Raw genomic sequence first — 23,912 nt, forward strand, 5'->3', positions numbered from 1 at the left:
AGCAGTGGTATTGTAACTGTCGGCTGATCCTTTCTGAGAGTAGCAATGACTCCAGGAAAAGTTGGTGCTGTCTCCATGGGGCTTACCCAAGGAAAGGAGCGAAAAATCGAAGTACTCTTTCGGATAGCTCAGACCAAAAATGCCTCCCAGCCATGATAGTCCTAGACGCGATGCTAGATGCTCGTGGGACCTTCGGCAGTAACTGTATCTTGCTTGGAAATCGAATAGATTGGAATGGCCGTAGTCCTGGATTTTCTATTGTCTCGTTTTGCTTCAGTGGTTGAAGGCCTCCTCAGACACCACTTCAGAGGGTCGCTACCCTCTCCCCCAAATCTAGTGCTAGGGACGGGAGGACTTTTCCTCCCGCCCCCGCATCCTTAGTGACAAAGTCTCTGATCCTCTTCTGGCCACTGCGGCAGCCTCTCCGGGAGCCCCATCCCCGGTAGAACATCTGTGAGCTTCCCCCTTGATCTCACTCGAAAGTCGGTTTCCGCGGGGGATGGGCCTCAGGTAGGCGCGGGGCGCGGCCTGGGGAAAAACAGTTGCGGAGCATCTGAAGCGGAAAATCCAAGCAGATGTGGGGCGGCCTGGGCCCGCCCCTTTCCTCTTGGGGCCTCAATTTCTTCCAGATCGGTTTCCTAATGGAAACTTTCTAAGAGGTGGGGGGGTACGTAAAGGCGTGCTGGTGCACCTCCGTGAGCCAAAGCCTGAGAACCAGGACTGGGAGTGGGGGCGCCTGGCGAACTGGCGGTGATCCCGAAGCCTGCTGACCTCAATGTGTGTTGGGGGGGGGGGGGGGGGGGAGGGCGGCTTCCCACCTGTCCTGTTCCTGCCCCCAGCTTCTCTTCATTCTACGTTCTGCAGGCTCCTTCCAGGCCAGCAGGGGAAATGCTGTTTGTGAATGATGCCTGGATTTGAGGGTCTTTCGTGCAGCTATTACTTCTCCCCTGCAGGCCGGACTCCATACTCTGGGCGATGCAGCTGGATTCAGCCCCAAAGCATAGACCAGGAGGTACTCCCGGCACCAGGAGCCCTGGAGCAAGGGGCATGCCGCAGGTGTCCCAACCAGTGGGTCAGTCTAACTAGCACGTCTTAAGTGTTTTTCCCACTTTACACAGAGCCTGCGGGTGCCCTTTCTAAGTGTAACAGGGGTCCCAGGCTTTGTCCAGTAAAAAGAACTCTGGAACAGATCCCACAGGGCACACACGGGGTGGTGGGGAACGTTCTTCCTTCACTATTCCACGCTGACACCACTATTCTTCCCACCTGGGAAACTTCGGTGATGGGGATACGCGAGGGACGCGCGCGCGAGTGTGTATCTTGAGTGGATGTGTGTTGGGGGGAATTACGATGCCCGCCTGGGAGTCTGCTGAGTTAGGCTTTAGGGACTGAAGTGTCCTACACCCGCACTTCAAACGCCCCGTAATGCTACCGCTCAAACCCTGAGATTCGAACCTGTTCTGCGGATCCGAGAACAGCGGCTGCCGCTGTGAAGATAACTAGATCTCAAGTACACTTTCCCGCAAAATCCGGGAAATCTGGTTTAAGGCAAGTTTCTGTTCTTGTTACTTGTTGGGTTCTCCCACTTCCACTTAGCGGTGTTTCGGCGATCTGAGTAATCCCTTTCAAGTCCCGGAGTAATTCTCCCGGGTCCGTAACTGAGGATCGGAAATCGTGGGGGTGAGGAAAGCGTTAAATCCTCCCGGAGCCAGGGAGGTGCCGGAGCGCACTCACAGGCGGCCTGCGCTGGCTGCGGCGGGGTTCGACCGGCAGTCCCTACCTCGCGGAGCCCCTTCTCCGGGAAGCCACAAGACGACAACCGCGCGGTCAGGCGCGAGATCCAGGGCAGGGAAGCGGGCCGGCGCCCTGCGCTCGGGTACTGCGTATCCTCACCGCTCGCGGCCGCCCGGACTCCTCCGCACGCACTGCTGGAAACCGGAATTTGCTCCTAGATCCAAAACCCCAAGGGAAAGTGCTGAGCTCCGCGTTGCGGGGGTGGGGGGCACCAACTCCGAAATTCGCGCTTCTCAGTGGCTTCCGCGCGCCGGCCCCGCTGGCAAGGCCACCTGTGGCTCCGGCAGGGCGCGGGGCAGGTGCGGGCACAGCTGGGGTCTGCACACGCTGTCTTGCCCACCAAGGGAGCTAAGACGCCTTCAACGTTGTCGCACCTCTGCCCTTCAAAGGGACTCCTAGAGAGGGTCAAGGGCGCCCGCTGCAGAGTTGGTGGTGGTTTGCCCGCCGTCCCCCCCCCCCCCAGGCGCGCGGGGAAAGAGGCGGGTCCCGGGTCAGTGGGTGCGTGGAGCAGCTGGCTCCTCCAAGGGCCTGGAGGGAGAGAGGTGGCACCAGAAACGGAGATTCCAGCTGCGGAGCCCCGAGGCCCTGGCGTGTCTCCTCCCCGACCCGACCTCAAAATCAGGGCCCCCAGAGCCGTGCAGTCTTCGGCACGCGGCCGAGGGACCCGCAAGACCCCGTGCCCTGCGTCCACTGCAGTTGCCCTCTGACCCCACGTGCGGGGGAAGCTGGCGCCTCCCAGCGCGCGCGTCCGCACGGTAGCCTGGGCGTTCAAACTGTTAGAACGGTGCGAGTCTGTGCGCCCGTCGCGACCCGGATTGGAGGAGGGCCCTTCGGGGTCGCAGGAGCGGAGCTGCGGGGGTGGCGTGGGGGTGGGCAAGAGGACTCTTGCGGTCCAGTGCGGCCCTGAGGGAAAGCACCAGGACGCCCTACGGCCGCCTCTCCGACTGCTCCTCCCTACTCCAGGTGCCCCCCGGCCCACCACCCTGGCCCCCGCCAACGCTCGCTCGAAGTCTCTCGCTCGCAGACCGCCCCCCCCCCCCGGTCTGAAGCACCCGCCCCAGCCGCGATTCCCCGAAATTCCGGCTGCGCCGAGCCGGGCTGCGGGAATGGGTACTGTCGGGCCCTGTTCCCGCCGCCACCCTGGGCGAGGCCTGGCCGCTAGGCGCAGCTCCCGGTCCCCTCCTTTCGTCTGGCCCGCGCGTCCCCGCGGCCTCCAGCCCCTCCGGGGAAAGCACCGATCTTCTTTCGCTCTCGTGTTTCGGGGAGAGAAAGGGCAGAAAGGTCACTTCCGAGCCTCTCTCTCCCGCCCTTTCCTGAGTTGGGGGGGGTGTCTTCCCTTCGGGGCTCCCCCCCCCCCTTTTGGCCCTCGGCCCTGCAAAGTGCGGAGGTGAGGGGCGCGGCACCAGCGCGGGCTCGGAAGATTGGATCCACCCCGGAACGGCACTGGCCAGCGGGTCCATCCGCCTCCCCTCGGCCACGCGCGCCCAGGACCGGTCGGGGAGCAACGGGGGTGGTCTAGGCATCACTCCCCCGCTTCCCTCCCTCCCTCGCCCCTCCCCGCCGCCCGTCCGAGCGCCCAGGTCCCGCGACCCGCTCGCAGGAGCCGGTCCCCACCGCGCGCCGAGTGCACTCACCGCAACTTCCTCGAGGCCGGGAGCGCGCGGGCCTCTCCTGGGAGAGTCCCTGGAGGCAGCGACGCGGAGGCGCGCCTGTGACTCCGGGGCCGCGGCGGGGTCGGGAGGCGAGATTCGCCGCCCCCGCCCCCGCCGCGGTCCCTCCCCCCTCCCGCCCCCCTCCCAGGGCCGCGGCTGCCGAGTGCTCCGCCCGAAGGCGGGTCCGCCATAAACAAACGCGGCTCGGTCGCACGTGGACCGCGGAGCTGCTGCGGCTCGCGACACATCGCGGGCTCCGGGCGCCGCGTCTCCAGGCAAAGGGAACGGCCAGGGAGGGCAGGAGAGCGCGCCCGGGCAGGGCCCCAGCCGCCTCCGCCCCCAGCTCCCCTTCGCTCCCCTCCTGCTCCATGGCTCCGCGGCCGCCGCCGCCCATGCCGCCCTCCAGTCCGGAGGGGCCTCGCGGCAGCGGGTACGAACACTCGGTCAAGGACTGAGCGGCACCGCTGCCTCCTCGCTGGCCGCTCTCCACCCCCCAAGGAAAGCCGAGGCGCGGGAGACTAGGAGAGAGAAAGGAAGAGCGAGCAGAAGCGAGCGGGAAGTCGGGCTCTGGGCTCCGCGGGACAGTCCAGCCCGGGGGAGGCTGCGCCCGGGGCGGCGGAGCGCGGAGCGGCGCCGCTGGGTCGCGCGGAGCTCCGGGGCCCAGCGGCTGTGGAGAGGCTACTCGGTGCCCCAGGCCGGCCGCGCGCACCTGCCCCGGGCGGTGCCCCAGACTCACCTGGACCTCGGAGGCCCCTTCCCCATCCCCGCCGCTGCAGCCGGAGCGAGGCTCCGCGGGCCTGGAGCACGGCTGGGTCTAATATGCCCGGAGCCGAGGCGCGATGAAGGAGAAGTCCAAGAATGCGGCCAAGACCAGGAGGGAGAAGGAAAATGGCGAGTTTTATGAGCTGGCCAAGCTGCTCCCGCTGCCGTCGGCCATCACCTCGCAGCTGGACAAGGCGTCTATCATCCGACTCACCACCAGCTACCTGAAGATGCGGGCCGTCTTCCCCGAAGGTGAGGCCGCAGGTGGGCGGCCGAGAGGGCTGGGGGAGCCCGGCAGCCTCGGCCCAAGCGGGGATCCGGGGCTGGCTTGGAGGGCCAGTGCCAGCGCGTTTGGGGGAGGCCGCGCGGGGAGCCTCGGCTCCTGCTGCAGAGAGGAGACAGGTCTTGTCGCCGGGTGAACCGGACCATCTTCTGGTCCAGGCGTGGGCCAGGTGAACCAGGAATTGTTCTGTGAGCATGCTAGCCTCTTCTGGTTTTCCTGCCTCCCTTCTTGTCTTTTCTTTCATTTCTTTAATTCCCTTTTATTTTGTCCTTCTTTCATTACTTGCTCTCTTTCCGCGGAGGGGAAGTGTGTGCACCCCGACCAGGGATAAGACGTACTTGCTGATCCTGGCCTGAGAGAGAGCAGAGTGCACCCAGAGGCCTAGGCCCGGAAGGCCCCGGCTGTAAGCAGGGCACTTGTTTGAGGCCCGGGCCTTAGATTGGGGACTCTGGAGCTGCGTCTACTTTGCTCACCTCCCCTGGGTGGGGGGGTGGGAAGGCTGGGCAGAGCAGGGTAGGAGATACCGAAAGTAGGTGAGCCGAACCCCCCCCCCCCACAGGAGAGAGGGGCAAATAGTATGAAGATGTGGCAGGCAGGCCTGAGCTTAGTCTTTTCCTGATTGGAATTATAAACCCGGAGGGGCAGGTGCCATGGTGGACACGGGTCACCAGGACCCTTGGGTCCAGCAGACTCCTGGTGTGACGGCCAGCATTCCCTGCTAGCACATGGCCTGCGGGTGACCGTGGCTGCCAGGCTGGGCACTTCTGAGAAGCAGGGCCATGGAGGCCTGGTCACCACAGCATTCCTTCTGGTGTCCCGGTGCTTCTGAACCGATCACCTTTCAGTGGCTCTGTCCCCAGCCAGGGTTGCTGCAGCCTGGCGTGAGAGATCCTGACACTTGGCCGGGACACTCTGCACGGGGACCTGTTGGGCAGGACTGAGAAGCCAGTAGGGCTGTGGAGCCCCAGAAGCCGGTGGGGGAGTAGAGACCACTTCAGCGGCAGGACACCAGAGAGTGGCCGCAGTGCAGCGACAGGTGTCCTGTGGGCACAGGGTACTTCCGTTAAGGCAGTGCAGGGCCAAGCGATCGACCAGGAGTCAGTAAGCTTGACCTCTGTGTTGGTGGCCCCAAAGCCTGTGACGTGTAATTGGCTCTGGGTCTGGAGCCACACTTCACACTAGCTCCCCAGTGGAGCTCAGGGGGCCTGTCGGCCATCGTGACCTGCAGCCCTGCACCCTGCACACAGCGGGCGGGGATCCAGGGGCCACGGAAGCAGTAGCCCGGCTTAGCCCTTGCCTCCCAGCTGGGGCTCCAAGCCTCCAGGGCTGTCCTCCCTGGTGCGGGAGCCAGTGACCTGTGCCTCCGCACCGGTCGACACACCTTTCCTTTTCTAACCCCGGTATACCGAGGGGCCCCCACTCCAGCCCCTACTGGGAGCTGTCTAGCGGGTGGTCGCTATCAGTCTGCCCAAGGGTGACCTCTCCACCGGAGAAACAGATTCCTCTATGGCTGAGATTTCACTGAAAATTAAAAGAGAAATACGTTTTATGAGGGCCAGGTCTCCTTCCCACCCGGGGAAGGAGTGGTGGTGAGCCGTTGTTTTTCTTCGTTTCTTTCTTTTCAAAATTTATGTATTTTTTTCCGAGTGAGCCCTGTCTTAATCTGCACAATACCAGCAGGTGTGGAGACAGGACAGGACCCTGGCTCCTATCACTTCCCCAATGGAGGGAAACACATGAGAAGCCAGGATCGGAATATTAAGTAGTTTGTTACCAGCGATTTCGAGTAAGCCAGAAATTAGTTAGAAAGGCAGGCCTGGAGAAAGAGGACTAATTGTAAGCCATTTATTGTTTGGAGCATTTCCAGGAAAGCTTGCTAAAAATTGGGAAGTGGTGGGTGTACTACTTCTGCAGATATTTAAACTAGATCTGGGTGTTCTAACTCTGGGAAGTGAGTCTCCAGCCATTTGGGCCCAGAATTACTTGGCCCCGAGCCCTTTGCAGGGGTGGGCTAGCTGGGGGTCCAGGACTCAGATCACCAGGCCCTTGTGCTTTGTTGGGTAGCGCACTTGGAACTCCCAGAGCGGTCGGAGGGAGTTGTTTGGTCCTACAGTTTTGCAAATGGCCCTGAATCTACGGTCTAGATTGAAAGGCGAAGGAAGGAGGGGTGATGTGCCCCGGGCCCCCCTGCAGGGCCGAAGCAGGGAGCCGGGGGCCTGCCTGGAGGGTGGACATGGAGGCCTTGGGCCTGGAGCTCTGGGAGGTGGCCCGGCTCCCCTCAAGTCCGTCTGGGTCACAGAGTTGAGAAGCTGGGTGCCTGGGCCGAGAAAGACGGGTTTAGAGAGACCTCAATTATGCAAAATGACTTGCTCACCACTCCGGTAGCTCCGAAGGGCGGCCTGCGGAAGCCGCGCCGTAATTGATTTAGCCTCTGTTCTCAAGCCTGGGTCTGCGCTGGGGGCGGGGGTGGGGAGGGGGGGAATGGAATCGGGCCTGGAGGAGCCGCAGGGATCCGGGCGTCGGCATCAGGAAGGTTTAGGGCCAAGGCAGTCTTGCGCTGCTGCGGCAACTCCCGGATCTGCCCCGACTCTCGTCTGCGGACGGAAAGTTGCCGAGTGAAACCACTGTTCCATACCCCCGGAGCAAGCGGAATCCCCGGTGAAGAATGATCTAGAGGCCAAGCTAGAAAATGAACAGGAAAATCCAAAGGAGCCACTGGCATCGCCGATTAACCCTTCGTCCCTGAGAAAATTGCAGCCAGAGAGGGGCGGGCCTTTCCCAGGGTCCCAGAGCAAGGGCGAGCGCCGGCAGGGCGGTGGCTGCTGTGCCCGCAGCCAGCGCCTGTTCTCTCCCTGGGCCCGAGGCCATTGGCCTTGGCTCCTTTCATCCGGAGACCACCTGGGGCAGGGGAGAGATAGAGGAGCTCGGAAGAGTTCCACTTAGGGGCAGAAACAGGCCACGCGAGCCAAGGTGGACACTCCCCAGGGAGGTCAGACTGCAAGCTTAGGAGTGCCTGCAATTTTCACAACCCTTCCAAGGCTCTGCTCTGTTAAGCGGCCCCACTAGACCTCGGTCTCCTTGTCTGCAAAATGGGCCTTTAGCAACTCCATAGCTGTGCAAGCTTCCTGGGATCAAGTGTGAGGAACCAGGCAGTGCAGGTGGAAAACTGGTTCTTAGTCCAGTCACTGCTTCCTGGGAGCTCACGGTGTTGCCTGGGCCAGATGTGGCTTAGATGGCAGAATGCCCCACCGCGTGGACCTCTGGGCCTCACTGCAGTTGGAAGACCCGTTATTTTCTGGGCCCCCAACGTCTTCTTCCCGTTAACAGCTAAGAAGTGGCAGGTAGACAGGGAAGAGGGCAGGAGAGCAAGGCTGGCTTTGGAAGTGGGACTCAGAATTGAAAACTTAATGTGTTCACCGGTGGCTAGGAAGGCCTGATACACGCAGGGCTCAGGGAAATGCTGGGGCCCAGGGTCTGCCTGGCCTCTTTGCACTGTGGCCTTCCCTTCAGGAGAGGGGGCGCTTTGGAAGCACAGAGGCACAGGGTGGGAGAACTCTGCTGTTCCCTGGCCATAGCTGCATGGTAGCCATGCCAGGCAGGACGAAGGACAAGTTCCTCCTTCAGGTGGTGTATGCTGGGCCTCAGGAAGCCCGAGTCAAAACCGCAGAAGCTCCGAGGCCAATCCGGTGGCTGGTTAAGCTCCTTCTTAGGAGCCAGGATTCCAATTTCACTCTCAGCAGTGGGGTAGAGGGTGGTGTCCCTTGTGGGCCCTTGTGCACAGACAGCTGACCCGAGGGGCTGGCCTGTGGTCCCAGCTTAGGAATGGAGCTGGAAAGTGAGGCTGACTATAGCAAGGAGAACAGAGCCCCTCCTCCTCCTTTGCCAGACCTGAAGACTCTAGACAAGTGCGGGTGAAAGCAGGGGAAGGGAGTGCGACATTGTCATTCTCACACAAAAATAATGGGAATTTGAGGCCGGAATCATTACCGTGGTGGAATGCGTCTGGGTTGAGACTCAGGCAGACGCCTGGAAATTGTTGTCGGGAATGGAAACGCTTTGATTTAGAGGGTTTGCTGAAGAGAAACTCAACCTAAACTTCAACAGATCCGAGCCCATTTTCTACTGAAGCCTGGAATAATGTAGATTTAAAAAAAAAAAAAAAAAAGCTGGCTTTTTTTTTTTTTTTTTTTTTAGAATAAGGTGGAACTTTACAACCCTCTCCGCATGGGGTCCGGGAGGGCGAGCTCCCCGTCGCCGAGCAGGAGGCTGCGGGCAGTGGGGAGGAACTCCGGGCTGCGGGGCCTTGGAGGCTCGAGGCAGGACCTGGAGCGCGCGCCAGCCGCCCATTCGAGCCCCCCGGGGGCCACAACCCGGGCCGCGGCCGCGCGCTCCGGGGCGCGGACGGGAAGGCGGACTGGACGGCGCGGGGCCACGCGCGCTCCGCAGTGCGGGCGGCGGCCGGGCCTGCGCCCCAGCCTCCGAGGTCTCGGCGCGAAGCTCTGGGCGCCCCGGGCCTTCCGTCGGGCGTCTGAGCACGTACTTGGCCGGCGGCCAGGCGGGGCCGGGCTGGAAGCCCCCTCCCTTCCCCGTCCGGCCGGGCCCAGCGAGGCCTTCTCGGGGCGCCCCCACCCACCCCCCGCCTTCACACCCTGTGCCTGGACTCGGTGTGCGACGGTTGGTTTGGAAAAGGGCCCCAAAGCCGGGCTTCCCGGGGACCCCGGGGAGAACGAAGTATTCCGAGGCCAGAGGCTGAAGCACGCGGAGGAACCCCAGAACCGTGACAGTTTCCTGGGTCCTGGAGTCGAGCGAGGCGGCAGTGCCAGCTCTGGGCTCCCCTGGAGCGTCGAGGCGGGAGCCCGGGCTCGTACTCCCCCCATTACGCCCTCGCCCAGACGCGCGACGCCCGGTAGCCAAGGACGGAGCCCCTGAGCCTGCGGCCCCGCTGGTGGTAATGCTCCGAATGCCGGTTGTAAACGCCCCCGAAGGGTGACGGGCGTCCCTGGTTCGCTCCCGACGTTCGGAGGTGGGGGGTGGCTCTCGGTGGAGGAGCTGAGCAGCACCTCAGCACCCCCCCACACACACACACACCCTTCTGGACTCTGGAGTAGTCTGCAGTCAGCCAGCATAACCTTGTGTCCTCGCATGGTCCACGGATTCACAAGAGGCCGTGCTCCCCAATAACACGCCTCTTTCTCTGCCAAGGCTCTGGTAACTGGGAGACTAAGGAGGAGGAGAGAGCTGGAGGCAGGGAAGGAATGGGAAGGCAGGAGAAGGCTGGACCAAGGCGTTGGTTCCACCGAGGCCTTCCACTGGACCCAGGGCTTTGTCGGCATCCTCTGGTTTAGCTCATTTAATTCCACAACCACCACCCCACCCCACCCCCTACTTTGGAGTTAAAAAATAGAGGTTAGAGGTCAGGGCTCTTGCTGGAGATCAGACCATCCAGACCCACCCAGCTGCCATCTTAAACGCAGGAGTGGGAGCAGAAGGAGGTGAGACCCCAGTGTGTCCCCTGGGGACTCCAGAAAAATCTGTCCTGGATTTTTCTCAATCTCAGATCCAACTCCCCGTGGATGGGTGGTGGCAGGGTCAGGCATTCCCTTATTAACCCCGCCTGGTTTTCACAAGATCCCTGTGAGGAATGTTTGTGTCACCTTCTAGATACCCACGGCTGCCTTCAAGAACTGGCCATCCTGGGAGTTCTTACCAAACTCTGGATCCTTTATCTGAGGTTGCACAGCTCAACAGCTGTTTGTTGACTGACTAACTGAGCACTCAGAGAGGAGGGACCATATTTAGATAGCTTCAGTGGCAAGAGAGCTTGGTAAGTTTTAAACCGAACAGCAACAAGCGAGCCAGCCAGACCACCAAGTGTGAATACCAAGTGTAGGTATTCACAAACCCTCGGAGGCAACGGGTGGCAGAAAGGGGTTTCCTGGCTCCTTTTTCCTCTGACCCAGTGGCTGACCTCCTCTTCCATGACCTGGCCATCTGGGTTCCTAGTAGCAGGGAGTCCCCTGCAGACACATGTAGGTCAATTGGGATAGTAAACCCTGGCAGAGGAACCACAGGCCAGGCTTGGGATCCACCCCCTCCATCTGGCAGGTTCCCCCACAGTCCGTGGAGGCGGGGAGGGCTCCCAGGATCAGGTGAGATAGACCACCAACTGATGATAACCTTGTAGGAGTTTAGCTCAGTCTTACCCTTCTCCCCTCATTTCTCCAACAGATAAAGCCCTTTGTTAGGTCCAGATGAGGGCCACGAGCCCAGCGCCTACTTTTTCAGGGTATATGGCTTTACAGCACCAAGATGTTCATTGCTGTTGTTGTTACAAACCTTACCTTATTTAGTCTCTACATTCAGCCCACCTTAGATAGATTTTTATGGGTGGAGTGGAAAGGCCTCACCCACAGAGGTTCCTTCCTTCCTGAGAGAGAGAGAGAGGGCACACACATGCAAGTGGGGCAGAGGGAGAGGGAGAGGGAGAGAGAGAATCCCAAGCAGGCTGCATGCGCAGCACAGAGCCCAACAAGGGGCTCCATCTTGGTGAGAGCATGACCTGAGCTGAAATCCGGAGTCCTAGATCAACCTAGGCCACAGAGGTGCCTTACCCACAGAGGCTTCTAATGCAAGAGCTGGCTGTGATGGCATGGGGGCACGGAAGCTTGAGGGAACCTGTCCATTAGCCCTGCCACCTCAGGCTAGGTCCAGAAGGGGCATTCAGACCAAATTCTAGCAGCAAGGCAGAGGTGTGAGGAAATTACAGGAAAAATTCTAACGATATAAGAGAACAAGCTCTATTGAAGTATCTGAGTATTTGAATCATATGAAAAACTGTCCTGTGCACCCAGTGCACTTTTGCATATCAGGCCAGAGCCGCCCATGCAGCTTTCGGGAGAGCTGGGCAGGGAAGTCTGGTCTGGGTCTGCACCTTTCCTGAAGGTGCAGATTTCCCCAGGTGACCTGGCTGCAGACACTGCAAGCAGCCTCGTCTGGGAGGTCAAGTTCACTTTTCCCACTGAGCCAGGCAAGGCCAGTGTGGTGCAAACCAGGGAAAGGAACCAGGAGTTGGGTAAAGGAGAGTTACCTGGGCACAGTTGTCCATTTCCAGAAATCACGATTCCTGGGTCTTTATTAAAGTCTTCTTTCATTCAGGCCCCAGGGCTCTTAAATTTTGGTTCCTTAAATGGAATAGACGTTGACCCCACCAAGCCATCTGTATAGATGGGGGTGTGGGGGGGCAGGGAAGGACCTGCTAGTGAAAGTCAATGGCTCCCTAGTACTGTGGTCACCGTGGTACTCCTTGGGAGGGAAAGTGGGTGCACAGTGATTTCCTGGGGTTCAGAAGACACCTCTGTTCACGTGGTGGAGACTGAGGTGCTGGGATCCCGTTTGGGGGATCAGGATATGATGAAACTAGCCACTTTCTTACAAGGAGACCAGGATAAACCCCAAATCCCTAGAGCCCAGGAGGAGAAATTAAAGGTCATTCCTTTTTTAGTAGCGGGACAGTTTGTTGGGAAGGGCCTCCAAAGCTTTTGCGGGGGGTGGGGGGCTCTGATTCCCTAGGTATCTTGGGCCCCGCGGCTCCCTCGGGCTTGGGGCGGAGGCCTCCAGAAACTGAGATGCCCCCACACCCAAGGGAACAGTGGGAGAGACCAGAGTGCCTACCTGGCAACTTTCCAGGCAATCCACTCGCCGCGGGTTTGGAGGAGTTGTGTGGTTCCAGGAATGGTCCCTGAATTCACTGTGACTAGGCAGGGTTCCCCAACCCGCGCGTCCTGCTCTGGCTTCGAGTCCCGCACTCCCGGTGCACAATGGGGCGGGCAGGGATTGGGCCCGCCTTCCGGCCTGCGGTTCTTCGTGGAGGGGAGGCGGACCCCCCCCAACCCTAACCCCCCCACCGCGGGACCCACAGTTCGCCCCTCAGGGGTCGCTGCCGGGGAGAAGGGGCGGGTGGACTGCGGGAATGGGCCTGGAGCCCCCATCTCCGCTGGGGGGAACGGGGCGCAGGCTGAGACAGCACTCCCGGCCTCGCCACCTCGCGCCGCGGCGTGGAGCTAACTGGACCAAACTGGACGGATGCAGGCCAGGCTCCCAACCCTAGGACTCCAGGGAACAACACTTAGCTCCACAACGTCACCCGGCTTTCCTCCTCACTCCCGAATATGCAGACGAAAGTCTGGGATTTCTGGGGTCGCAGCAGCTGAGCCCGGAGACACAGGAGAGGAGGCTTCCCTGGGCAGGGCCCCTGTCCCCTGGTGTGGTTTCTGAAACCCTGGTGACCTTCAAGGAGGTGGTGGGGAGAAGCAGGAGGCCTTCGGGGAGCAGTTAAAAACTGGGGCACCCTAATTATGTGGTAACAGGTACCTTCCAGAAATCCTCGAGTACTTACAGGGCTCCCACCGCCTTCTGCCCATACCCCCGCAGACCTCTGGCGTATTTGGAGCTGGCCCTAGGGAAACTCACCTCCCCCAAACCCTTCCCAAGCTGGAGCACTTGGATTGGAAGAGGGTCGGTGCTCCCAAGGTGCCTGCAGGGGCTGGGGAGTCCGAGGGATTATGTGAGGTCAATATATGTATCATATGCGTATTATACGTACTATGCTGGAAGAGCTGCGTCCTGGACGGTGAGGTCTTTTTCGTCTGGGCCTCTCTGCCTTTGGGAAAATGCCTGTTTGCTGGCAACTCAGCAAAGGGAGGGAGGGAGGGAGGGAGGGAGGGAGGGAGGGAGGGAGGAGGGTCCTTGGGGGAATATTTACAGGTCAAATCGATATCCCCGTTTGGCTTCAAGGATGGCCAATTTCAAAGCAGATTAGATTACTTTGTGGCATTTCAAATAAAACGGCAATTTCAGAGCCGTGAGCATGTTGGCGACCCACGGGAGCTATGGGCCTGGTGAGCTCAGCGTGCACTGGGGGTGCTTGGACCCAAGGCCTCGGCGGGAATATCTCCTCTGGCCTTCTTTCTCTTTAATCCAGAGCAAAGGGACGATGGCAGGGACACAGACAGCGACCTGCGGGGCCGGGGAGGCGGCCGGGGGGGGGGGGGGGGCACGCTCGGGACTCCAGTCGGCGCCCGGCACGGATGCAGAAGTTCCCTGTGCTCTGCCTGGCGTGGGGGCCGGTCGATCGGCGCTGCTGTTGACCTGTTTGCTTTATTCCGGATCCAGGTTTAGGAGATGCATGGGGACAGCCGAGCCGCACCGGGCCCCTAGACAGCGTCGCCAAGGAGCTGGGATCACACTTACTTCAGGTAAAGCCTCCTTGCGGAGAGGAGTGCCGCCTTGGCCTAAGGCTCTGACCCGTGCCGGGTGGGGCTCCCTTCTTACCCCTGCTCCCAGTCTCAAGGTGACCCTCCCCAAGGAGCCCCAGGTGGGTCAATAGGACACCATCAGAATGCAGAGGTCGCCAGAGGCAAGGGACAGCTCCTGAACCTCCAGCCAGTTGACGACCCCATTCGCCCCATGGATCCCCCTTGCCCCTTGCTTTCCCCTGGGAGGCCGGGACTGGGGGAGGACTCAGCTCAACCGGACGAACCTAGGGCCAGCCCCACTGTGATCTGATCCGTCTCCCAGCCTCAGTACTCACTAGACCTTGAGACCTAGGCCTAAGGACGCCCGTGGTCGCAGGAAGGGTTCTTTCCAACCTTACTTCCCTTAGCGAACTTTTGTGGAGCGCTTGCTCTGTGCCAGACGTGTGCCAGGTGCCTGAGCCAAAGAAGGAATGAATCGGGGCTCTGAGCCAGTGTGGCAGTTTTAAAGCCTTTGACAGTCGTGTATGTTTGGAGGGGGTTAAAAAAAAAAAAAAAGACAGCATCTATAATAGAATATTAACGGTTGGCATTTATTGGCAGTTTACTACGGACCAGATTCTGTTTTAAGTCTTACTGTGTGATCCTGGGTCACCACCACCTAGAGTAGGTTCTATTTTTGGCTCCATGTTTATAAAGGAGGAAATTGAGGCACAGAGAGGTTAAGCAACATGCCTGAGATCACACAGCAAGTGCCGGGGCCTGGTTCATCCCAAGTCGTCCAGCTCTTGAGCGCTGCAGGTCACAACCTGGTGCAGCCTCAGGTGTCACAGAGGGAGCCCTTGTTTGGTTTGTGGTCAGCCGCTTAGGCCCCCCCCCCCCCCCCCCCCCCCCCCCCCGCCTCTGAGTCATTCTTAGCGCCCCCAGCTCGGAATCATTCAGTCCACGGTTGCTAAAATGCTCCTGACCTTGGATTTCACTCGCGGTGTCCACAGCTCTGGCCGGGTAAGCGTGCACACGACTGGCCATTTCCAAATCAGCAGCTGGCACTGAGTGGGGACAGCAACGCCTAGTGTCTCAGAATCTTTCAAATGCCCTTTACAGAGCCTCATCAACGACCCGATTCATTCCCCCCCCACCCGTCATTTGTCTCTGCCATCGAAAAATGCTCACCAAGAGCTGTTTTGCATTTCCACCTTCTATTTCGTGTTTTCTTTAAAAGAAAAAAAAAAGTTGGCGACAGTAGGCAGTGACTTGGGTCATCGAGTCAGCCAAGAGCACCGCATTTCGAAAAAAGCGGATCTTTTAAAAACCCCTTTCCCTGAATGTCCTGGTGGGATTGCTGCCCCCCCACCCCCTTGCATGCTCTGAGGAAGAGAGGATCCCGAGAATATTTGAAACCTGAAGCTTTTATAGCATAAAGCAAACGTTGTGGCAGCCTGGGCTGGGAAATGGCGCTCTTGGAGTCTTTCCCGCGCCCTGTGCCTACCCCCTCGCTCGCTTCCAGCACCGTGCGTGGTATTTTGCTTGTTTGATACTCCTACATGGTATAAGTGAACACTAACACCAGGAACAACTCCGGTGGAAACCTGGCGGGCAAAGTCAGCTCGCCTCGGTTCCTCCGATGTGCGTTGTTTCTTTAATGCCGGAATGCTGTATGCATGGGCATGTTTGCAGTTAATATACATTCAAGAGAAGTCGGTAATCTGAAGCTGCGAAGGTATATCCAACGTTTTCCATTAAGGATATTATTTTTTTAGCTACTGCTGGCAACTTTCAGAATTTAATTACGATGATGTTTCTTTCTCTTTTACTCACATGGCTGACTGTCAGATACTGTTTCAATAAATGTATCTCTTCAATGATTTTGGAGCTAAGCACGAGGGCGCAGATGTGCCAAAACGTTTATAACTTTAGAAATTGCGGTGTGTTTTATATTTCTGAAACGGAATTTAGTTGGGAGAATATGTTGTAGCTGAGTTCAGAACGAGAAAGTAAGGCTTATAATCAAGATGTTGATTTCAACCTGAGCATAGGTTAGGACGATGATAGTTGAGTTGGCAAAGAATTTTTACAGGAAAACTGTACTTGAGACAACAGAATGTAAGGATATCTTTTAAGTTTCACTTCTACTACGTTCTTTTTAGGCCCCCCTCCAAAGAGGGGGCAGATTTAGCAAAACCGAAGGTAATCTGGTTTCAATTACATGCTGTAAAAATAGAATTTGTGGCCAGAAATTAATTTGGAATATTTTTTATGGGGGCAGCATTGTGGGTTGTATGGATCTTTCACCAACTTTATTGCTTTTCTTTGGTTCTGGATCTAAAATATGAACGGGTAAATAAAATGCAGTTTCCTTTTTCAAAAATAATTTAGTCTTTTTATCCTTGCCACATATAAATATAATCATTACCTTTTTATTTGTCTTAATTAGCTCTTAAAATTTTACTTTATTTTTTTGAGGGCTAGCCAACCTAGGCAATATCATTTAGGTAGTTTTAATTTTTCAGAAATTGATACTTTTTCTCCTTGAATTTTGCAAAGGTTATTTGATCTCTTGCAAATTCTAAGTAGTTAATTCTGTAGACATAGTCTGTTAAAATCACCGGGTATTTTATTTTCAGGGGAGTGGTAGTGTTCGGAATTTATTATTCAAATGGTACTTAGGGGTAACTAGAAAATTGTGGCAAATAAAGCATATGTCCTCACGGTATAAAGGACTGCCAATTATGACATAAAATGGTCTATATAGTGGTAGGTTTCCCCCTAAGTACCATAGAAGTCCGGATTTGTGCTAAGTGCTAAAATAACCCTAAACAATAAAGCTACTGCATTTAAACTGAGCATGTTAGGAGTTCTCAAATGTTTTGCATGATTTTTGTGATGTGGCTGTAAGATTGTTTTTAAAGTGCTTTAAAAGCATTTGAGAGCCTGGTCCCGGGAATTGCACCGTGAGCGTTGTAACCCACAGTCCTTCTTATGGCCCTGCACTCCATTTTGCATTGAACAAATATGTATTGATGATGATATTTTATGTGTTCCTCCATTCCAGTGATGGCACAATTATTTGATTTAACTCTGATGTAGAACTGTCACCTCTTACTCTGGCCCTTTCTTTTACAGACTTTGGACGGATTTGTTTTCGTGGTAGCATCTGATGGCAAAATCATGTATATATCGGAAACAGCTTCTGTACATTTAGGCTTGTCACAGGTAGGTATTCCCTAATTTTATGTACAACCAAAATACAGAATTAAGTGTTGGCAGACCTTGACAGTCTTGTCCAACTTGAAAATGATTCTGTTCAAGCGTCTGCTTTTGTGTATGAAATAATCCGAAATTGCAAAATCATCTTCTTAGGCCATCCCGCAGGGCTCTTCGTGTTACATTTTGAAGGTTTTACTTTCTTTTTCCTTTGGGATTAATGACCAGTAGATCTTTGCAACAGTCAGCTTTGTTCTGAGATTCTGTCTGATAGCCTGGACTCTGCTCCTGCAGTAACACTCTGCCACTAACAAGAGCTTTACAATGGGAGGTTTTTCAGTCCGCGCTTGCTGGTCGGCACGTGATATTGTGAGTTGCCATGAAAGCAAGAGGGAAACTGATGTCGAACATGGATTTTATGCAGACTGTGCTTTGGGGAGAGAGAAGGAGGGGGTGTAGATTTATGAGTGTTCACATGGAATTCAGGGTAATTTTTCCTGAGTTTTTCCAGTTCAGTGGTCGTTTCAGTAAAGCATTTTATATGCTTGTGATAGAAACTCATAAAACTCAGTTTACTACTGTTTTGCTCAGCAAGGTCCTGTTTTCTTTAGAACATTTAAATATTACCGATTTTTCTGCAACTGTCTTCTAAAAGGGGGTGCATCCCATAAAGGAAAGAGGTGCACATAGCTTTATCTATTTGCGTCAAACCAAGGGTTTGGGGGAGAATCCGGCTGCTGTCTGGGCTCCTCCCGGTGGGGGGAGGGGAGGAGTCTAACTGATGGTTGCCGTTCACATTTCTGATTTAATAAGCGTGGATAGTGGTTCCAAAAGTCACACTTTTTATACCTATAGAGACTAAATGTTTCTTTACATTGTGAACTATCAGAGTGCTTGTCTCCATCACAACTGAAGACACACTAGAATTAATTAGATACAGGAAATGGGCTCCCAGGAGGCAGATGAATAATCTGTATTGCACCAGCCCCCTCTGTAGTTACGCCAAAATAAAACATGCCAATTAACGTGGCTGGAGTTTTTCCATTGAAAAACAAAATTACCAATTTGGACACCTGCATCTGGTGTATTCCTTTTCTTTTTTCTGCCGATGCATTTTTAAAATTTGCTATTTGTTTACAATCTTCTCTTCCAACGTGTATACATCTTTATCCACGCCCAAGGAGGGGGTGGTGTCTGTGCCTACATTTCTTATGCAAAGTCCTTTAAAGAGAATCTCATATTAAGATTATTTAGTGTTTCCTTTTCTCTTCCTCTTCTCTTCCTTTACGAAACCAGGTCTCCCAGATAAGATTTGCTAAGGCTTGGCTCTTACACTTATGTGACTGATGGTAGTAGTATACTTGTGGAAGAGGAAATACTGTTGGGAACATGATTTTTACTATTTATATGTTTTCCAAGGTATTATACTCTGAGTTTCTATCTTGCCCTATTTAGAATTATTTAAGGCCCTTTAGTTATAACCATCCTGGTTTCTAGTCCTAATTTGATATGTGGCTGAATGATTTGGAGTAGATTACTTGACTTCTTCCTCATAATTTATCAAATCTTTGGTTAGTCTTATCATAATGTCACAAAAAAGACAAAACAGTTCACATTCTTTAAAAAGGACTGCACATTGGGGCACCCGGGTGGCTCAGTCGGTTAAGCGTCCGACTTCAGCTCAGGTCATGATCTCACAGTCTGTGAGTTCGAGCCCCACATCGGACTCTGTGCTGATGGCTTAGAGCCTGGAGCCTGTTTCGGATGCTGTGTCTCCCTCTCTCTCTGTCCCTCCCCTGCTCATGCTCTGTCTCTCTCTGTCTCAAAAATGAACAAAAACGTTAAAAAAATTAAAAAAAAAAAAGGACTGCACAAAGATAAAACAGGTAAAGTCACTAGTATCAAATACTAAAGTCAGATCTGAGTTCCCTAGCAGTCAAAGCAAAAAGGGAAACGTATAGTTATATGGTTTCATTGTCTTGATAGAGCAGGTACTTAACCTCCCTGAACCATAACTTAAATAAGAAAATAATGCCTGCTCTACCTCTGTTTCAGGGCTGTGGTAAGAAATATATCAAAGTGCCCATTTTATGTGACTTATAAACCATAGGGAGCTACACAAAAGCCGGGTGTCCCCACGGTTTCATTGGAACTGTACCTCAAGTAGCACAAAAGTTGCTTCAAATAGTGTCCTTTGGTGGGCACATACTAGGACTGCTTAGTCATGTGACAAGGCCTGGCACATGAGAAGGCCCTGTGTGCACACCAGGATGGTCTGGTTCACGCAGGCTGCTCAGTCTAGTATGATATTCTCTCTCTCTGTCATTTTTCTCTATGTGGGAAATGAAATTAATTGTCCATGAACACAATGATTAAGAATGACCAAAATATTGGATAGATGACCAGTGTGCCTCCTGTTCACGATGAATGCTACAAAAGGAAATCCAAACAGAATAATTTAGGCAGAATTAAAATTATATTTCCCTTTGGTCACAATGCAGAGAGAAACCTTAGTGCCATAATTTTGGAAGGGCAGGGAGTTATACATGATCACTTTTCAAGAATGTTGTAGAGATGCCTTTTGTTTATTATGTTGCTGGCCGGGAGAAGTGTCAGTTTAAAAAAAAGATAAACTGTGTAGAGCAACTGAATTTTTTTTTTTCCTTGATTTCTTGGTGGGACTGCCTCAGCATCAGCCTCCAGCTACAAAAACACTTTAATGCAGACGTGAGCCCTCGTTAGTGTCTGGGGAGTGTTCCATGCTGAACTGTTTAAATAAGCAACAACAAACCGTTCCCACAAATCTGCCTCCTGCTCACGATTAACTCTGCAGAAGGAACTCTAGGCAGAATCACAATGTGTATTTTTTTCTGTCTTCTTTACTTAAATAGTAAAATGCAGTATTGAATAGGATGTCAAACGCCCAACTTCTCCTTTCAAAAATTTTTTTTGCAACTTTTAGATTATTTTTATTAGTAACAAAAAGTCAGGCAAGGATGTCAACATGAAAACTTTATTAAAATAGGCTTAAGGATCTTTTTTTTAATCATCGGAGGTGAAAATGTTAAAATTCTATCCAGTAAGCAGAGTAACCCTTCAGACAGATTTTCTGATGAATAACGATAGTGGTAATAGCTTATATTTACATAGCGTCCTTCTGTGTTCCAAGAACTTTCAATTACTCTCGATGACATTATCTCATTAAGTAACCACATCTTTCACATTAATTCAGGGTTAAACTCTGTGTTAGCAGCTCCTAGGGAACATAAGCTCCTAGGTTTGTCATAATTGTGTGATAATTCACGGCAAAGTGGTGGTGGTGTTTTTTTTTCAAATCTGCACTACCTAAATAACTATCTCAATTATCTATTTTGGAGGGTATAAAAATGATTCTTTATGTGTGATAAGCGCATCCTAATTCAAAGCGTTTTATTGAGCTTTCTTTAAACGAGTGTTAGAGTAAGAAATCTGGCAGAGTTTACTATTTTTGTTTTTAAATTAGGAGACACAGTGACCCTTGCTGTCAGACTTTCTTACCAGAAAGTGACAGAGACAACCACAAAGTACAAGTAAGTCTTCTCAGCTCACCGTCCAAGTGTTGGGAAACAGAGTCAGGCTTCAGGCTTGAAAATTCCATTCGGTCTATGCACACGCAAAGGATACGTAATAATTCATATAGTCACGTTTATATCTATTTGGAGGGGTAGAGTTGGGGAAGCATTCTTTATCCACACAGGTTTATTAGATGATTAGTTTTTTGGTTGGTGTAATTAACTTATTTATATTTGAAAAAGGAAAAAAGCCCTGTAAAACCTGCTGTGTGTTTCCTCAGACACTTTTAAGTATCCCTGTGGTTCAGATTTCCTCACCAAAGTTGCATGTATTATATAACATCTAGGTAACTAATGTAAATTTTCAAGCAACTATAGGTATGTGTGAAATGGCCATTTATGAGACATATAAAGGAAAATGTAATATTTGAGATTGTGGCCGGAACCACAACCGTAAAAATAGCCACGGCATTGTTTGGGGCCATAGACCTAATCCTTTCACTTTTGAAATAAAGAGAAAGGACAGCGTTTTATGTTTGTTGACATAACTTGAACCCTGAAACCAAAACCATCTTATTTTAAAATGCTTAATTTACCATAGTCAGCAAAACGCCCAAAGCAGAGTAATGCGCATTTCCAGAGCACTGGGTGACTTTCCCCTTCTGACCCAGAATATATCCATTTAGTGCTGTATTTATCATATGTAGTTTTCTTGGCAGGAAGGAAAGGTATTCAGCAAAACATAAAAACGCTCTTAGTAGGAAAGCAATTCATTTTGTAGTTAGCAGGGTTTTACAAATACTAAAATATCACATTGAGGGTCTGTTTTAATAAGGTTGATGTATGAGACCTGGGGAGTTTTATAGCGACAACTATAATTTTTTTTTTTTTTTTTTTTTTGGTGAGGTAGCCACATTTCTTTCAACCATTCAAAAGCACGAGTAGATATGTAAATACAGGAAACACCATGTCAACCATAATTTTGAGTCAAGGTCAGCACTGTTTTATCATTCCAAAATTTGTTCTCTAAAAACATTTCCGTTATTTGAAGACCATTTTACTTCCTGGACAGCCTTAGAGTTTATAATTGACCCAAGTATTCAGCAAATCAAGCCTCTTCATTCACGGACCTTCTCTGTTCTTTTTCCAAACGCATATGGCGAGAATGGGATCTTTGAAAACAGATGAAGCTACTTTAGGATTAAAACGCAAATCGAATCCCTATAAGCAGAGATGCAAATCTTTCTGCAAGTTTATAAATACGTTTCAAAAGACATGAGTTACTGGGACGTCCGGCTGGCTCAGTCACAAGAGCACGTGACTCTTGATCTTGGGGTTGTGAGTTCGAGCCCCATGCTGGGTGTAGAGATTACTTAAAATAAATAGTTAAATTTTTAAAATAAAATAAAAAGACGTGTTGTTTTTTTCCTAAGTAAGAACTCAGAGCAAACTAGAATACTTCTTTTTTCCCCTCAAAAACATGCCTAAGGGAAAAATGATGGACCAACACAAAAATAATTCTCATTATTTTTTTCATTTTAAAAACAAGCTGTTGAAATTGTAAATCAATTAAAAAAAAATAGCTCCCTTACTTATTAGCCTCTGTCCCTCTCCACCTGAGAGAGCTTCACAAGGAGCCCCCACTGCTGTCCTCAGGGAAGAAGAGATTGTCCCGTCCCACGTGGCTGACTTAACGTCTGCTGGTTTATCGAAATTTTTTTAAGGATGAACAGAAACAACTTGAAAGAAGAATGTTTTGCTTTTATTCCTTATAGTTTGGAGTGAAATTACATAATAACTTTTGTCACAGGCAAATCCCCTTTCGGTCATTAGCAAAGTGCGGGTTTGGGAGGCGAGTGTCCAGGAGGGAGGCAGGGAGGCTCTCTGTAACGGGACTCCCTCTGTGGCTCTGTTGGCACAATATTGGAAAGAAACATTCCAGGAATAATGCAGAAAACAGAACTGTGAAAGCCGTTTTAGAGACAAGATTCCTTAGCGGGCCAGAAACATAATTTGTTCTGCATAAAATGGCAACTCATACGTCTTAAGACACTGGAAGAGCTGGCTCAGAGGACGGGGTAAATTACTTCACCTCTCCATGGCCGCGTGGTCCCAAGTAAAGAGCTCGTGGCCTTGATGCTAATTTGAAACAGTGGCTCCCAGGAGAACTTGTCCATTAAATTGCCTGGCTGCCTCCGTCCTGCTGCGTGAGGTGGCACGGTCAGAGCTGCCCCTTTACAGAAGATCGTGTCGTCTCTGCTCTGCTCGAGACCAGTGAGCCTCCCAACAAAACATGTGGTTCACAACACACTTAAAAATAACAAGGGGGTGGTTAGGGACAGAGTACTCACAAGCCTGCCTTTGCTCTTTTAGCTTGCCCTCTTCTCCCCGTGGGGCAGAGCTAAGAGAGTTCATCAGACCTGCCCAAGGTTCTCTGCCTCCCGAGGGCATTTTCTCACTGGCTTTCCGTTTCTTCCACCCTGGGCCTGGGGGCTCTTCCTGGCCATGGTGGAACAGCCATCAGTGCCCTGGGCCCCTGATTAATCCCGGATGCACTGACACAGCCCTCATCTATACTGGTGTACCTCTAATATAGGATCCACCCGGCACTGCTCAGAAGGCCGTTGTGATGGTCAGAGTTTCTGGAACATTCTGTACCACTGCCCATCTTAGGATGGGGTAAGGGGGTCCAGGCCTTGAGACTCTAATATCCCTTATCATGGCATTTATGCTTGGGGGGAACAGTGGGAAAGTTCTCGTTTAGGCATCGAATCACCAGGGACCTCTGTGGATAGGTCATAATGATGCTATTTCCTAGAGACCCCCATCCCTGCAAGGCAGGGTCCTGGCCAACATCCACATGGCCTCTAGGCCTGCCGTCTTGTCCTCTGCAGGGTGTGCCTGGAAGTAGGTGGTGCCCAAGTGCTGGGGTCGCACCCCCCCCCCCCCCGGGGAAATAACCAGCCTGTCACATGGCTGTCTGGAGCGGGACCAAACCTTCCCGCAGGTCCCGCAGCCTCCCCGCCACACCCGTGGGCGGGAGCCATCAGGCAACACGGTCATCCCAGACTCGGAAGGCCAGGGACACATTTCCAGCCACGTGAAAGAGGCCCGGCAGTGCCTGAGGGGCACAGCTCAGAGCTGATGGAGAAATGAACTGGAACCCCTGTGGCTCCCACTTGCTCAGCCTCTGAGAGGGCAGACTTGGCTCTCGCAGGGACGATAGTCTGGACTTAGCAGCTGGTGTCCCAGCTGGCCAGTCCCCTCAGGCAGCATGGGAGTGCGGGGGGAAGGGCAAGGCCCTAGCTCCAGTCTGTTTTAAGCTGTCTCCTGTATAAAGGACACTGCCTGGTCCATGGGGGTCACCCACCTCCATGACACCTTTTCATCCTTCACTTCTCAGTTCCTCCTGCTC

General features: G+C 53.2%; 1 protein-coding gene across 1 annotated transcript in view; it reads left to right on the forward strand.

The window, feature by feature from the left end:
* Positions 1 to 3,649: 3,649 nt before the first annotated feature.
* SIM2 (SIM bHLH transcription factor 2) overlaps positions 3,650 to 23,912 on the forward strand; it is a 55,980-nt gene continuing 35,717 nt past the window's right edge. The window contains exons 1-3 of the mRNA XM_058731966.1: positions 3,650 to 4,460; positions 13,663 to 13,745; positions 16,866 to 16,955. Of these exons, the coding sequence (XP_058587949.1) occupies positions 4,286 to 4,460; positions 13,663 to 13,745; positions 16,866 to 16,955 (348 nt within the window). The 5' untranslated portion in view covers positions 3,650 to 4,285. The remainder of the gene's footprint in view (positions 4,461 to 13,662; positions 13,746 to 16,865; positions 16,956 to 23,912) is intronic.

This window comes from Neofelis nebulosa, chromosome 5, assembly GCF_028018385.1.
Source record: "Neofelis nebulosa isolate mNeoNeb1 chromosome 5, mNeoNeb1.pri, whole genome shotgun sequence".
Lineage (NCBI taxonomy): Eukaryota > Metazoa > Chordata > Mammalia > Carnivora > Felidae > Neofelis > Neofelis nebulosa.